The sequence below is a fragment of the Lepidothrix coronata genome, unplaced genomic scaffold (genome assembly GCF_001604755.1).
Source record: "Lepidothrix coronata isolate B3197 unplaced genomic scaffold, Lepidothrix_coronata-1.0 Scaffold61, whole genome shotgun sequence".
Taxonomy (NCBI): Eukaryota; Metazoa; Chordata; class Aves; order Passeriformes; family Pipridae; genus Lepidothrix; species Lepidothrix coronata.
The window spans coordinates 1,627,702-1,643,840 of NW_016690241.1; the positions used below are offsets into that span (position 1 = coordinate 1,627,702).

A 16,139-nucleotide genomic window follows, 5' to 3' on the forward strand; every position below is an offset into this window, starting at 1 on the left:
CAAATCTCCTTCACCCTTCCCTCCTAAACACTTTGGGACCTAGAAGCCAGGTGTCTGTCTTTTCCCAAATCTAGCCACCTGTTGTAGGTCTCCAGCAGTGCTGCTTGCTAGACACAGGGTGTGAAAGGGACCTCAAGTACTTCAGGACAGATATCACACAGTGGAGCTCATGTACTAAATATAAGAAAATCTTTTTATCTTTTCTGTCCTGGCAGAACGGAGCACAGGACATTTTAGTGCTCCTTCTATTACTCGACATATCTACAAGGTCAGAGTTTCCACACAGATGGACCAGAGCACCATTCAACAGCAAACACAAGCTTAGTTTCAGAGTTTTCCCCTGCCCCCTCGTCAGCCATGCTCTGCCTTAATTCAGTTGTGGTAAGAAATGTAAGCCAGGTACTTAAAGGATGTAGTAGCTAAAACTGAAGATAGGCTATGAGTAAAACTCTGTGAGGTGAGGTGCCTAGGGAAGTACCCCTGTCATCCACGTTGGTGCATCAAATTAAATAAAGCCGAGAAAGTTTCTTGAAAGATTTGGATGCCACCAATAAAAAATGCTGGAAGTTCATGTACTAATAAGGTCATGTGAGGTTTCTGATTTCAGTTTGAGTGCTTTAAATGATGAGTGTTCCACCCTGGCTGCATTGGTCCTGCCTGACCTAAGCTGATCTCCTTCAGTCTTCAGGCTCCTGGATGTTTCCATAGGTTCTTCCTTATACCACACCCCGTTTCTAGCCATATGCAGTGGTCTTGAAGTAAAAATGCATTATATTTAAAGATAGTTCCTCTAAGAGGAAAACCTCCTGTGAACAGAGAGCAGGAATGATGGCAGACTGGTTCTTCTCTGCACTAATTCTCTGATCTATGTTGCCTTTGCTCTCCTTACTGCTCTGCTGCTCCTGTTTCAGTCCTTTGCCAACGTTAATTATCTCTAGAGATAAGATCTAAGAGGAATTGGGATACACATGTTTTTTAGTCAAACTGGCAGAGGAAATGTTAGTGATGCTACTTTCCAAGCAGAGTGTTGCAGGAAAATAAGAGCAGGAATTAGTGGGGTGATGTGCAGATACTTTTACTTGGTTTTATAGCACTACTCCTCGCATTGGTCAGGCAAGGCAGAAGGTCAAATGCAGTCCAAAAAGTAGTAGTAGCCTAGGTGTAAGACTGAGAAGGAAAGAGCCCCTATCCATACTGACTACCTACAAATGCTGTTGTCAGCTCCAGCAGCTGATATGCTGGCAGCATACATTCTTCTTTAGGTGAAAAGGGTAAGTGGGACTGGACTGCAGAGGACTTACCTGGACATTTCGATTGAGGCTCAATGCAGGCATGAAGACGCCCTCGATGTTTTCAAATGCTGGAGGTCCTTGCTGCTGCCCATTTATGTAAAAGGTTAGGTTGTGCTTGTTCAGATCCAGGAGAACACCAACAGTGGCACCTTTAGAAACTCCTCCTTCAGTCCTAAGGTACAAAGGGACCACACTGTTGGTGAAGGCAGAGGTCCCCATTGCTGTTGCTCTCCCTAGGACAAGTCTTACTAAGCAAAGGGAGAGTGGGCCAGCACAGTGAAATGATTATCCCTATGGCATTTGGCAATGACTGATCCATACCTTCACCTGAAACATATGCACCACATTCATGGGAGCTTAATGGGTGGATCCTAAAGAGAAATTAGATCCATCTCTCCTGCAACTGCAATTTAAGAGCTGAAAATGAGGTCTAGAGCTAACTGGTCCACTCAGCTGAGATATGGGGAAGTGGGGACAGTAGTCCTGGAGACAGCACGTCAGAGATATCCCTACTATAGTGGAGTGATGCACAGCAGGAAATGAAAAGTAGGAAGCTGGTTTCCTAGGTGTTAATTTCTAATCTTTATGCCTGCTAACAGCTCAAGACCCAGACTTCAACTACTCACCTTGGCGTGCTCCCAGGGGATCCAGATTTTCAGAGTCCAGGGAGCCAGCACAGTTGTAACAGACAGTGGTTTTGTGGAGGAAGGGAAGGTGGGGATGGTTACAAATAAGTGTAGTTCCCAGAGAGACAAGGTGCTCAGCTATCAGACTGTTTCAAGTGGGAAAGTTGAGAGCTGTTTCAAGTGTGCAGGCATGGTTATTAATGCCAGTGATAATTGGTTGTGTCAGGAGCAGCTGCTGAGATCTACTGTAGTATCAGAGCTTGCCAGGACAGACTCAGCCAGCCATTACATGCTTGAGTGATTTGACATTAATGCACTTTGACTTGGGGGTTAGTCAAACCCAGTATTACTTTAAAGAACACAGAGCAAAAATATCTACTAGATATGCAGATTGGCCACAGGCACTGCTACTCTGCTAATATCATGTGGCTCTGCAATGGATTTACAGCCTGACACAATTTGTTCAGGGTAAATCAGATTTCAAGTAATTTGCAGGGGGAAAGGAAGCAGCTGTCTTTTGTCCCATGCACTTGCCTCAGGCACGCAACGTTCACAAGATTAATGTGATTTTAACATAAAATTTATCACAATAGGTAGGCAAAACATTAAAAAAATAGTGGGGGTAGGGATCAGAATGTGATTAGGAAGAATATAGTGCAGGGTAAGAAATTTTCCTCTTGTCCACTAGGTGTCATAAACTGTATTCCCTTAGACTAAATGTGGCACGTGGCATTTCCTCTGAAGGTAATACTATTCTGATTTCTCCATTTAAAGCTCTTCAAACAGTAATAATATAGCTATGAATCGTCGATTGGCTTTGAGATGTGTTGGATTTCAAACTTCACCATTTTGAGGTTCTTTTGATTTGCTTTTTGTTCCTATGAGCATTAGTAGATTTCTCTTTAAGCTCTTCTCCAAAACCACTAAGTAAATTTTCCATCAAAAGTTAAGATGCTTACCTCTCCTCAGTATCTCAGTATCTAGACTGTTTTTATTAAAAGAACTCAATTATAAACCTCATTACAAGACTGTGGGAAGCAAAAATACTATGATCTGGAGCTATTTACAAATAGATTACATTATTTTTTTCTCTGTTTAGGATCCGCTTTGATTGTAGGACCCCACATTTTATATCCTACTTGATATAGATTTTATGACATCCTTTTAAATGACATTGATTCTCTTAGGGAAACAGAAACAGCAAACTTGCCTTTTTGATATTATGTTCTTTCCTATATGATAGGCTAATTTGTTTCTTGTGAGCTAATTAGCTGCATGCTGCACAATGACATTGAGTGACTCCTCTGCAGCCCCTGGGGACAGCCCCACTGAAGAGAAGATAGATGCTGCCTGCAGATTCCAGCCTAGGAAAGGGCAGTACCCAGCTGAAGCCCCTCCAGGAGCCACAGGGGCAAGGGCAGAGCAGAGGGATGGGGACCTTCTCCCTTCCTTGCTGCTCCAAATCTTTCAGGAATTCAGCAGGTAAATTGCCTCTTTCCTTGGCTACCATCTCCCCACAGTGAGTCTGACTCTGGCAGGACTAAGCAGGGACAGAGGCAAGCAGGAACTCCTCACCGTGCTGCTGTGAGGGAGGATAGATCTTTTCTGAGGCTGAACAGCTGCTCTTACTGAGCACCCCACGCTTTCCTTGGGAAGAGGGCTTTGAGGACTCCAGTGCTTTTTGGACTACTTTCGTGGTCACTTTCTTTAGGGGGAGAGGAGGGAGAGTCAAGGTTCACGAGTAAAATTATGCAAGGCATTTCCTCACTTCTGTACACCATTTAGACAGGATTATGGATAATTTTTCTAAAAATGCCTTTGTTGTGATAAAAGAAGCCAGCTAGCTCAAGAGACAAACTGATGTTGCTCTCTCCTGGTACACTTCCGTGGCAGCATGTATAAAAGCTGCTGCTTTACTGTAATGCATTTTTAAGACACTTAATGACAGTTAGACCATAGACCCCCAGTAATCTGCAGGCCATGAAAAGGAAAATACAACTTTTTTGTTACAACACTTCCTCAATAAATACTTAGCAATCATTAAATGATAATCCCATTCTGGAAATATGCCCCACTCTTCCATTATTTCAAGTAAATCCCGCTTGTCCTGCGCATTTTGATTTCTGTGTGCAACAATACGTCCTGAGTGCAGAAGTCTGGAAGGCTGGAGTGCAGAAAAGGGAATTTGGCTACCATGAAAAATGCCATTGCTTGTGGCAGTGAAGCCTGTTACTCCAAGATGCGTTCAGTAACAGCTTGGACAATGTGCTGAATAGGACTGCATGAATTGGCTTGAGGAATTAGGAAGGGTAGTTTCACTATTATTGAAAAATAAGTTTTGACAATTTATGAACACTTTAATAAACTGAATAATTAGTTTAACTCTCCATTAACAATACTTTAATCTCTAGCTTTACAGCAACTTAACAATTTTACCTTGTCTATTGTCAATGACAGTATTTTTCAGTCGATTGCAACATTTTTGTGTGATGAAAAAAACTTGTATTTAGATCTCTGAAATCAGTGAGGAGACTCTCCTGATTGCAGGGGGCTTTAACACTAAAATACAAATACTCTAGATTTTGGCTTCCTGTTGTCTTTCAGTGTAAAACATTTCAGTATGAATTCCACATCTTTCTTTACATAAACACGTAGTAGCTGGAGTATCACATGTAGCACCTGGTATTCCTGCTCTTGGGAACTTTGCCAAGGAATGGATCTATTGCAATGCATGCCAGTGCCTCTTGTTAGCAGGCATACATCACCTCTCATCGAATAGTTTGTTTTGGAAGGGACCTATAAAGGTCATCTAGTCCAACCCCCCTGCACTGAACAGGGACATCTTCAACTAGATCAGGCTGCTCTGAGCCTCATCCAATCTGACCTTGAATGTTTTCAGGAATGAGGCACCTACCCCATATTTCTTCAGAGAAGAGGTGTTCATCTGTCTGAAAATTTTTGTGGACCCGTTCCAAGAGATCCATGTTTTTCCTGTGCTGAAGACCACAAAGCTGGATGCAGTTCTCCAGGTAAGGTCTCACAAGAGCAGACTAGAAGGGGAGAATCACCTCCCTTAACCTTCTAGCCAGTTTTTGATGCAGCCCAGGATACAGCTAGCCTTCTGGGTTTCAACTGCACACTGACAGGTCATGTCCAGCCTCTCATCCACCAGCACCTTCAAGTCCTTCTTGGCAGGGCTGCTCTCAATCCCTTCATCCTCCATACTGTTGTGACTCAGATGTAGGATTCTGCACTTGGCTTTGTTGAAACTCACGAGGTTCCCGTAGGGTTCCCACTTCTCAAACCAAAACTGCACACAATATTCAAGATGAGGCCACACCAGGGCAGAGCAGAGCGGGACAATCCCCTCCCTCGACCAGCTGGCGATGCTGTGCCTGATGCCCCCCAGGACATGGTTGGCCCTCCTGGCTGCCAGGGCACTGCTGACTCATGTTCATGTTGCCATCAACCAGGACCCCCAGGTCCCTTTCCATGGCACTGCTTTCCAGCATCTCACTCCCCATCCTGTACAAACATCCAGGGTTACCCCATTCCAGGTGCAGAATCCAGCACTTTTCCTTGTTGAACTTCCTCTAGTTGGTGATTGCCCAGTCTTTCAATTTGTCGAAATCTCTCTGCAGGATTTCTCTGCCTTCCAGGGAGTCAACAGCTCCTCCCAGTTCTGTATCATCTGCAAACTTGCTTAGTATCCCTTCCAGTCCTGCATTCAAGACATTTATGAAGATGCTGAAGAGCATAAGGCCCAAGATGGAGCCCTGTAGAACCCCACTAGTGACAGGTTGCCAGTCTGATGTCACCCCATTCACTATTACCCTCTGTGCTCGACCCATGAACCAATTGCTCACCCACCACAAGGTATGTTTATCCAGCTGTGTGCTGGACTGTTTATCCAGAAGGATCCTGTGAGAAACAGTATCAAAAGTTTACCAAAATCCAAAGAGGTTGCATCAGCTGGTTCCTCTTGATCAGATAGGTACGTTACCTGGTCATAAAAGGAAACCAGGTTTGATAAGCAGGACTTTCATCTCGTGGAGCTGTGCTGGCTGTGACCAATGACTGCATTGTCTTTCAGGTGTTCTTCGATACCTTCCAGAATAATCTTCTCCATAACTTTACCAGGCACTGAAGTGAGACTTACAGGCCTGTAGTTTCCAAGGTCCTCCTTTTTGCCCTTCTTGAAAATCGGGACAATGTTCACCAGCTTCCAGTCATCTGGAACCTCTCTGGATTCCCAAGACTGGTCAAAAATCATTGAGAGAGGTTTTACGATGACATGAGTCATCTCTTTGAGGATTCTGGGATGAATCCCATCAGGCCCCATAGATTTATAAGGATCCAGTTTGAGCAGCACATCCTGAACAATTTCGGGATTGACTGGGAGTTGATAATTCTCACAGCCATGGTGCTCTAGCCCAGGGCACTAAGACCCCCTTGGTCTGTCATCTGTGTTGAAGACAAAGGCAAAGAAAGCGTTAAACACTCCTACCTTGTCTCTGTCCCTGTTTGTGAGGTGACCATCCTCATCCTGTAACAGGACAATGACATTTCTATACTGCCTATTGTCATTAATATATTTGAAAAATCTCTTTTTGTTGTCATCCAGATTTCTGGCAGCTTCAACTCCAGCTGAGCTTTGGCTGCACAAATTTTCTCCCTACAACAGCAAACGGCCTCTCTGTATCCTTCCCGTGTCACTTGACCTTGCTTCCACTGTGCATACACCTTACTTTTTTGCCTTATTTCCAAGAGAAGATCCCTGCTCAGCCTTCTGCTTTGCCTGCTTGACTTCCAGCATTTGGGAATTACCTCCTCCTGTGCCCTTAGGAGATGATGTTTAAGAAGTGACCAGCACTGATGGACCCCACCACCTGCAAAAAACGTTTTCCCAGGGGACCTTAATTACTAATTCCTAAGCAGCCTGAAGTCTGCTCTCCTCATGCCCAGAGCTGAGGTTTTCCTGGTACTTTTCCTCCTGTCAACAGAGATTCTAAACTTGACCACTTTGTGGTTGCTGTGGCCAAGACAGCCACCAACCTCCACTTCACTCACAAGATCCCCTCTGTTGACAAGCAGCAGACCAAGGAGATCATCTTTCCAAGCTGGCTCCCCTAGGACCTGTTCCTTAAAGTTGTCATCCAAGTTTTTTAGGAATCTTCTGGCTCAGATTGTAGCAGCTGCATGATGCTCCCAGTTAATTTCTGGCAAGTTGAAGTCCCCCATAAGGACAAGGGCAGTTGACTGGGAACTAAGTCCCTTAGTTCCTCAAAGAATAATTAATCAGTGTCATTATCCTGGCTAGGAGGTTTATAGTAGACCTATAGTAATGCTTTTTGTTAGCATTAGAGTCTTCTGTTCATGCCTCTTCCAGCTTTACAGAAGCCATGCTAGTTTTTAAGAATGTAAAGAGATCCAATTTTGCATGCTGTGAGTGAAAGGAACAGAAAAGTCCTCTAAATGTGACATGTTGCATGAATCAGTCTTTCAAGCTCTACCTCAGGTTACTCTTGAGGATGGTCATTTATTTATTGCCCTAATTTATTCTCATGAAGCTTAGGAAGCATGAAATTATTACTAAGGTGTAACTTTCATCACACTAACATCCAAGAGGCTAGAAGTCGACAATGAATATCCTTTGGACCGTGACACAGTGCTGTCATGCACTTGCATCCAGTGGGGAAAAACAACTAGGCAGCAATAACTCTTTCCACAAGACTATTACAGCTAATGAGTTAAAAAACTGACCTAGTTGACTGTCACAGTTAAAAATATAATGCCTAGACCTAATTTCATTGAAGCGCATATGATTTCATAAGACTACATGCCCTTTGCAAGTGTACTTCACTTGAACAGATATTCCATGGGTCTATCTATGCTTTGGATGTGCCTTTGTCTTTTTTCAGGTAAAAACTGGGAAATTATCATTAACAGAAAGCACTTTTTTCTCGTGATTAAGAAGGATGATTGGAAATCCTAAGTGTTTCCATTGTTTGTGCTTCCCAGAAAAAAAGCTTTTGCTTAGGTTGCGTGTGGCTTGCCGGGAGGAGCATGCTGAGGACCAAATCCATAAAATAGGTTTCTGGGACAGTAGTACACAGAATGGTTGGCAGCCTTTTTCCAGAAAACATAAGCTGTTCTACAGAGCATTAAAATTAATACAGCTTAACATTACTTCCGCCCTAAATCGAATCAAGATGTTAAAGGGACAGAGAACTTTTTGATATATTTATTATACTGATGTTATTTTATTCTGTTTTGTCTTACTGAGGTTATTTTACTCTATTTTGTCGTAGGACATGATCTAAGGTCTTTAGAGTCGTGGAAAACAACCCAGTTGACTTTCAGATGGCTTTTGATCTAGCTAAAAGATTCTTCCACCTGTCTGTAATGAACTGCAAAGTCAAACCATATTTCAAACAAAAATTCCCAGCAATTGCAATATATTTGCTTAAAATACAGATAAGCTGCAGAGTATAAATAACTTCAACAGGAGACATTACAACCAGCCTTAGGATACAGTGATGTTGACATGAACTTATCCCTTTAAGAAGATACCTGCATTTGAATGTTTTAAAAATCACTGCAAAACTTTCTTTTAATCATTTGGTGTAACAGAAACAACACCTGAGATAATGAGTGTGGAAGACCTACTGGGACAGTCAGTAGAAAACTAAACCAAAATTGATTCCTGCTCTGCCACAGACCTGCTACACATCCTTGATCAGTCACTTTATTCCTACATCAATCATTGTGACAGAATAGGTATACAAATACACCATTTTTCTTTTTCTCTTCAGAGAAGATCTTCTCAAGGATCTCAGTTACTGTAGTACTCATATGACCTTTGGCTGAGGCCTCCCCTCTCATGGGACACAGAGAGAGAGCAGTGCAGTTCTGCTCTGGTGATACCTCAGGAGCTTCACGCAAAGTTGGCCATGTCTCCCCTACACAGTCTGGCATCACTTCAATGAAACAAAGCCAGCACTAGGCAGAAGGAACTATCCTGAGCACTGAAAGTCATGCAGCCATGTCGGCACAACACAGGATCTGTGCTGACAGTCATTTTCTCTACCTGATCCGTCCCTGGACATAGCTTCAGCTAGAACATGTCTCCCCACTGCTCTGTTGCATAGAGAACACAGAGCCTCTGAGAGATGAGAGAAAGAGTTAAGAGTGGTTTGGGGGCTTTCTGAAATCCTCCTTTGTCTAAGTTGCTTGTTCTAGTTGAGACGCTTCTCAAAGCTCTTCGGTTCAATGGCTCAGTTGAACGAAAGCTGTCACTTAGCCCTCACTGTCAGAGAATCCCTTGTGTCCAGATTTGCCTAGGTGTGACCTATAGCATTACCTTTAATCAGCTTTCAGGACTAGAAATAAACACTTGCATTTGGAATAGGTGATCACCAGTGCTTTGCCTAATTGTTGTGCAAACCCACAGCCAAGATTCCTCCTACGAAAGAGAATCAACCACCTTTCTCCCTATGCTCCTCCAGCAATGAGAGACAAACCCTACATACCATTGTGCTGTGCTCCCATCTGCTGATGTGGATGGGACACACAGTAATGGGATTAAATCACAGCAGGGGGGATTTAGGCTAGACCTGAGATAAAAACTGCTAACAGTGAGGATAACAAACACCAACACAGATTGTTAAGGTGCAATCACTGTCACTAGTGATTTTAAGAAGTAATAAAATAACTACATTTAGCCAGTAGTTAGACTAGATGGCTCTCTGAGGCACTTGCCTCTGATGTACAGCAGAAAAATGAAAAATTCAGTAATGAGAAAAGCTTGCAAGCAGCACTTACCGATTGGTGTGAGAATTGCAGTGCATGAACCAGCTGCGGTTGTTGTCAACGTACATGGCCCATGCCTTGTCATCCTTGCCCAGCATCATATCTTTGACAACGTTAATCCTGGCAATGCCAAAGGCTGGATCTGGATGGTTGTCATACCGGTCCACATGCAGTTCCCAGTAATGCACACCCTTGGAGAAGGCTGCTGTGCCAAGAACAACCCGGTCATCGTAGCTGTTGCAGGTGGCAGTCTGGTTGTCATTCGACAGCACTATGTCTCTGTGAGCTGAGGAGGGGTCAAAGGTGAACCACGCCACTGTGGAAGGGAAAAAGGAAAGGCAGGATTATATTAGGAGGGGCTGTGTCCAAGTGGTGACTCCTTTACTTCAATAAGAAGGATGGGATTCTGCTTTCCTAAAAACCCCACCGCACTTCAAGATAATAAAGGCAATCTTTCCTTGGTAGTGTAGGCAGCTACACAAGATTGATCTGAGCTGGTACACAGCTGTTCTTCACCTCAGAAATGCCTTTTATTATCTATGATTGTTCCCCTGAAGTTAAGTTACTAAGGACAGTGACTTTCTGTTCACACACAGTAACAAGAGAGTCACTGAGGAGACAAAAACTTCTTCATGATGTGGAAACTGCTCACACAGGTGAATTGGTTCAACCTCACTTTTAATGGAAATAGAGATCCACTGTGCCGGTGCTGGTTAGGACTGACTTCACTATTTTATCAAAGTGAAGTTCTTTTAAAAAAAGTTAAAAAAAAATGAAAAAGCTCTTAAAGTATAAATATTTTATACTGGTCTATTTTGGCAACACAGCATAGAAGTGGAAGTGGTAACAGCATGCACTTCTTGATTCATTACAATATCATTAATGAAGATGAACTTCCTGTAATGTCGTTATGGATGTCAAGTATAATTACGGAGGAACAAGCATGAATTCCCATCTCTGTATTATCAAACTTTGCTGGGAAATTGAAGCAGTAGTGAAGAAAAAGGCAAATCCCAAAGATATATGGAGAAGGGGAGACAGAGTGGAACAAAAAGTACCACATGAGTTGCATAACTACTTCTGTATGCTAAAGCAAGCATCTTAGTTAAATCCTAGACGTTTACAGTCAACTAAAAATCACAAGATTTGAAACCTGAAGTGTGTTACTGATAATGGAAAATCACCAAAAGTGGTAGGAAGAGAGTTCAGTCCCTGTGCACACTCAGTTCCTCACCTCTTCTCTCAGATGATCCAAAATCTCCATGCCCTAAGTGTCAAACACATTAGTGGGTGTAAAGGTATGCAAGTGTCGTGCCACTTAGACCTGCAGGTTTTCACTTAAAAACTGGCAAAAACCCAACTCACCATCCGACGTCTGTAAAATAACTGTCTTGCTGTAAGGACCAACTCCTGAGGAGTTGAAAGCTTTGACTCTTGCATTATAAGTGCTGTTGAAATGAAGGCCATCAATGGTGCAGAGGGTCTCCTTGCCAACATATACTTCCTAAAAAAAAAAAAAAAAAGGGAGAAAGAGGGACATAGTGTAACTGTTTCTCTGTGCCTCATGGTCACATGTTAGGACTTCCATAAATACAAGCCAAAAGTGAACAGCTTCTCATTTTTTCCCAGGATGTGGCAATTATACTGTTATATCACAAGCAGCCACAGCAGTGGAGACATCAAGGATTGTTAGCAGTGGAGACACTAAAGTGAAGACAAAACTGGAAGGGTAAAGCAATATAGGGCAACGGACAAATATTGATTTTTATCCCCTTTTCCTAAATATCTACTCCAAACCACTATTTTGGATAGTAGTCCCAGTGTCTGACACATTGTGGCCATTATTATATTTATGTAAGACAGAAAGAGGGGAACATATAAAAATAAAAAAGCCAAGTAAGTGCACTTTTATTCTGTTGGAAAGGTTACCTCATGCCTGAATTAAAATATAATTTTGAAACTTTAAAACACAGAGACAGAAGAAAACGATCTCCTAAGAATTAGGATCACACACATCACATGACTAAACAGTAACTAGACAACAGAGACATCAAAAAAGTCTGCAAAGATTTATAAAACAGCAAGCACTTGTGTAATGTGAAATATTTCAGGAAGAGGAACATCTAGGCAGACCAATGAAGAGGACCAGTCAGATTATAAAGGTTATTATGAACTGAATGAAGCCTAGAAACTTATGGTTTTTTGAAATCTGAATAGAAATTGACAGAAAAGGAAACAAATGCTGTCTTGGCAGCAGGTTGAAAGACACAATTCCTTTCCCCCTCTGATTTCTCTGACTCTGTGAAGTCCATAGGTTTATGGTAGCAAAGGCCCTGAAGTGCTTAAGCCTGTCACTAAGCAGACCACTCAGGCCCCAGTTCAGTTAAGACACTTAAGTACATACCTAGGAGTAGTTCTGATGATTAGGGCTCTTTGCTGTGTACCTATAGTGAATTAAGTATGTGATGAATAGGAAAGGGATTACTTAAGTTTACAGCAGGCCATGTGTTTGGCCGCTTTGCTACCATGGTGGCTGCTACAAACAACAAAATCTCTTGGGTCCTGAGTTAGCTGGTGATCTTTCATGGAGACAAAGAAGAGTTTTCTTAGAATAACTTAATTTGTCTCCATGTCCGTGCAATTGTCTGTGCAAAAAAGTTGTATTTGTAGGAAAACTCTCACATATTCTAATCTGCTTCATTTTTACCGCTGTTCACTGTTTCTGTTTATTCAGATTCTGCTCCAATGAGAGACAAAAACTGTTCTTTAAATCCACCCACCAAATACTGATAAACATTGGTCAATGTAGTTGCTTTCAGATATATAATTCTTCATTAAAAGAGTTAGCAAACCCTTGTGGAAATGGCACTGCTGAGAAACCTGCCTTTTATCTTTTAATGGGTGAAGCTGAGGATGTTTCTACTACAGCAAGCAGAGCATTCCCCTCAGAACTTGTCACTCTATATTTTTAAGGATTGAGATGGTTCTGTAACCTTTTCGATCCAAAATCTTGACATGGCAATGCCAACAGTCCTAAAACTGTTGGCAGTTACAAAACCCATCCGCACAAATGAGCTTGGGTGCATACTAGCCTGAAGTCTTGTTATTCACAAGTATTTATTTAGATGTGCATACTATTTGAAAACATCTATCAAAGACATTGGAATTCTAACACCTCGTCCCTAACTCTTCATTCATTGCACACTGACAACACTCTTGTCTAGTAATATTAACTCTATTGGCAGCTCCCAGCAGCCATTCACAAAAGTATCTTTTTACACTCTCAGTAATGGAGACTAAATCCCTGTAAAATGTTACTTGGACCAAGGAGCTGAGGAGACCTTACAAAACCACAGCGCACTTCAAAATGTCCTGCCAATATTGCTTCCTCTTCTAATGAGGGGTGTCCAAATCAGGTACCTTTACTGGCTGTGAGTGTAGTGGTTTGGCACAGGGAGGCAGTTCCTTAGGTGGATCCATGCCAGGATATTTTCAGCTTGAGAAATCTTTAAGGTTCCAGTGAGAAGCCAGTTTGCAGCTCCCAAAGGAATGCCATTGCATGGTTTTAGCAAAATTTCCCATTTGTGAAGAGAGCAGTTGTACCCCAAAATGATCTCCAAATGCTTTCAAGGCACTAGCTCCTAGGGAAAGCACTGGGCCAGCCTGGTCCTGGAGCAACAGGAGCCTGAAGCCTGCCTGCCAAGGAAGAGCCACAGCTTCTAGCAAGACATGGCTGGCAGAAAGCTGATTGCATTACTTCTGTAGTTTGTTTTTTAGGATATGTCAGAAAAGGATGGGAGCCTATAAGTACCTTGCACCAGCAACCAGGAACAATTAGTTGTGACATTCACCCTGAGGTTCTTGAAGTACAGCACTCGGGATGCCTTTCCATACTTACCAACTCCATCACAGCTTGTCTGTGGAAAGCTTCCACCAGCCTGGTCTCATCCACTCCCAGGGAAAAGTTACAAATCCTGTATTTTTATGCAGGATTTCATTTTCACTCAGAAAATCAAGAAAAACTGAGTTGCATTTCTGGAGCAAGAATGTCAGCTGTTGAAGTGGGGTGCTACAGACAGATGAGAATAAGGGCTTCAAAGAAATTGATGTTGTGTGCATGAACCGCTTCCAGCTCCTGCAGGCCAGTATGGGATTTTCTGCTTTGGTACACTTCAGGGATGCCTCAAGGCCGGCTTTGCGAGAGGCTTAAGAATAACCTTAGCCAAGTTTCTACCTAAGCCAGTGGTCCTTCTAATAAGCAGCATCTGCACTGCTTTCTACATCAACACAATGGAAAAGCAGGGATGTTTTGACAGCTTGTGTCTTACCTAACCCCTCTCCCCACCCTCAGACAGAAACAAATCCATATCCAGAGGAAACTCACATACGAAGAAACACAAATAAATGCTGAATGAAATTCTCACTCGGAATTGGCCACCATCTCCATCATCAAGTTCCAAGATATAACCCTCCACTGGGTTGTGGCTCAAAGGTGGCATCCTCCAGGCCAATGTCACACTGTTGTTTCTGGTGCAACACTTCTCCAGCTGCAGTAACGGGACGGGTGGCACTGAAACAGGAACTGGGTACAGATTAGTGTAACTCTGCCCTACCCCATTAGTCTGTGCCATGAGTAGTATGGCAATGGCTCATTTCCCTCCCCTCACAGGGGAGCCAGTATTTGTTAGGAAGAGGGTCCATTCCCTTCTTGAAACAAAAGGCAGTAAAAATGATATAACAAGCTGTTGTTAGCCAGTTAGACAAATAATTTGGCTGAAATACGTAAACAGAAACATATCTGGACTTGCTTCTGGTGCTTCATAAGAACTACAGTGTGGGGACCTCATGTTTGGTTTCCTTCCAAGGAGTCACTGTCTGGAAGAGTTTTTGCTCACACTAGAGCACCTGCTGTCCCCAAGAGGAGGGGCAGGGAGTGTCTCAGGTAGCATGGAAGATGCAGTGCTGCCAGGAAGTTCAGTGCATTACCAAAGAATTGGTTTATGAATCAGCAGACAAGTCCTTCCTCCCAGCACGGCAGCAAGACAGAACCTGAACTTTAACAACAGTAGGAAGATAATTCATCACTTTAATTGTGGGTTTTTTTGAAAAAACCTAATCTAATTTTTAAAATCTAATCTAATGGACCACTCCCATTCCCCCCAACTTTTCATTAAAACCACCTCAGATATGTTATCTTTATGGAAGCCATACTTAAAAGAAACTGTTGAAGAAAACTGTTCCAATTGCAAACTTTAGCTAAATCCCTTGGTTTGGTGAGAAAAATGGACTCCTGCACCACAGGAGACTCCTCTTGGAAATGACAAGTGTGAAGTTATCTACCAATGTGCCTTTTTAGTGACTTGCTCGGAGAAACATCAAGAGCAGCATCTTAAAAACAAAAAGAAACAGAGTAAAAGATTCAGCTGTGCTTCTGTGGGAAAGAGGCCCCTATCCCATCTCTCCTAAACACAATTAAACTCTCACTGTTCACTCTTTGCTGAAAATTATAAAGTGAAAATTTAGTCTTCTGGATAGACCAGGCATGTATCTTTTGCACTGCTGAGACCATACAGGTTAAGTAGGATGCAAGGGATGCACAGACCCTGTCTGGTCTTCTGCCCAAGACTGTATTTCACCATTCAGTATCATTTCTGCAGAGCTCAATCATATCTTACAAAGAACTGAGTGGTATGAGCATTCATTGACTTAGTTCTTAGCAATATCAGTTTGCTCTTCTTTCATCTAGTCTGCTTTGACGCTCTAGTTTGTTTTTTCCCATTCTGTCTGCATGAGACATAAGCCCTTGTGCTGTTCCTTTCACCCTATTTTGTATCTCTGGATCAAACAGGTCTGCTCACATTTTGTGTACCAAGCAGACTGTGGGAAAAAGGACGATACTGTGTGACAGGGCTAAGGCTTCACCCCCACTTTGGAAGTGACACGGAAGTCGACATCGGACTTGTGATAAACAGTGCAGAAGATACCATGGCTTTCTGCTGGCATTATCCATCACCACAGTGAATGTAGATGGTTGGTAGCCTAGAAGAATGAAACAAAAGAGCTTTATAAATTAGCTCTTGAAGGTTTTTCTGTGAAAAGAAAGCCTTGTTCCTATTCCTTGATATTTAAGGGTGATTCAGAGGGTGTCATAAATAAAAACCTGGTTGTTTTCTCACATGGGAAGTTCAGACTCTTCTCTAAGAGACACTATGTCTGGAGAAGTAACGGAAACATGACATTACAAGAGGCAAAAACCTGAAAATGAGCAATTCAGAGATAATGGGATTTTTTAAGTGAACCATTTCAACTTTAGAGTTTTTCTGTGATTGTTAGCCCATGCATTCCTAGTGACTGATGAGCCTGGGAGAAGCTAGGGCTGTGTCAGCCATCCACACTCCTGCCATTTTTG

General features: G+C 42.6%; 1 protein-coding gene across 5 annotated transcripts in view; it reads right to left on the bottom strand.

Annotated features, from left to right (window-relative positions):
* The window catches only part of TRIM67 (tripartite motif containing 67), a 46,494-nt gene that overhangs the window by 6,252 nt on the left and 24,103 nt on the right, over positions 1-16,139 (bottom strand). For 4 of the 5 annotated variants that reach the window (XR_001875254.1, XM_017817608.1, XM_017817607.1 and 1 more), the window contains 4 exons: positions 14,155-14,300; positions 11,096-11,234; positions 9,743-10,046; positions 1,302-1,464 (listed from right to left, as the gene is read on the bottom strand). Coding sequence is in view for 4 of the 5 variants with exons in the window: in XM_017817608.1 (XP_017673097.1) it covers positions 1,302-1,464; positions 9,743-10,046; positions 11,096-11,234; positions 14,155-14,300 (752 nt within the window). In the remaining variant the exon portion in view is untranslated. Of the gene's footprint in view, positions 1-1,301; positions 1,465-9,742; positions 10,047-11,095; positions 11,235-14,154; positions 14,313-16,139 lie in introns of all 5 variants that reach the window. The other variant, XM_017817609.1, reaches the window with a different exon arrangement.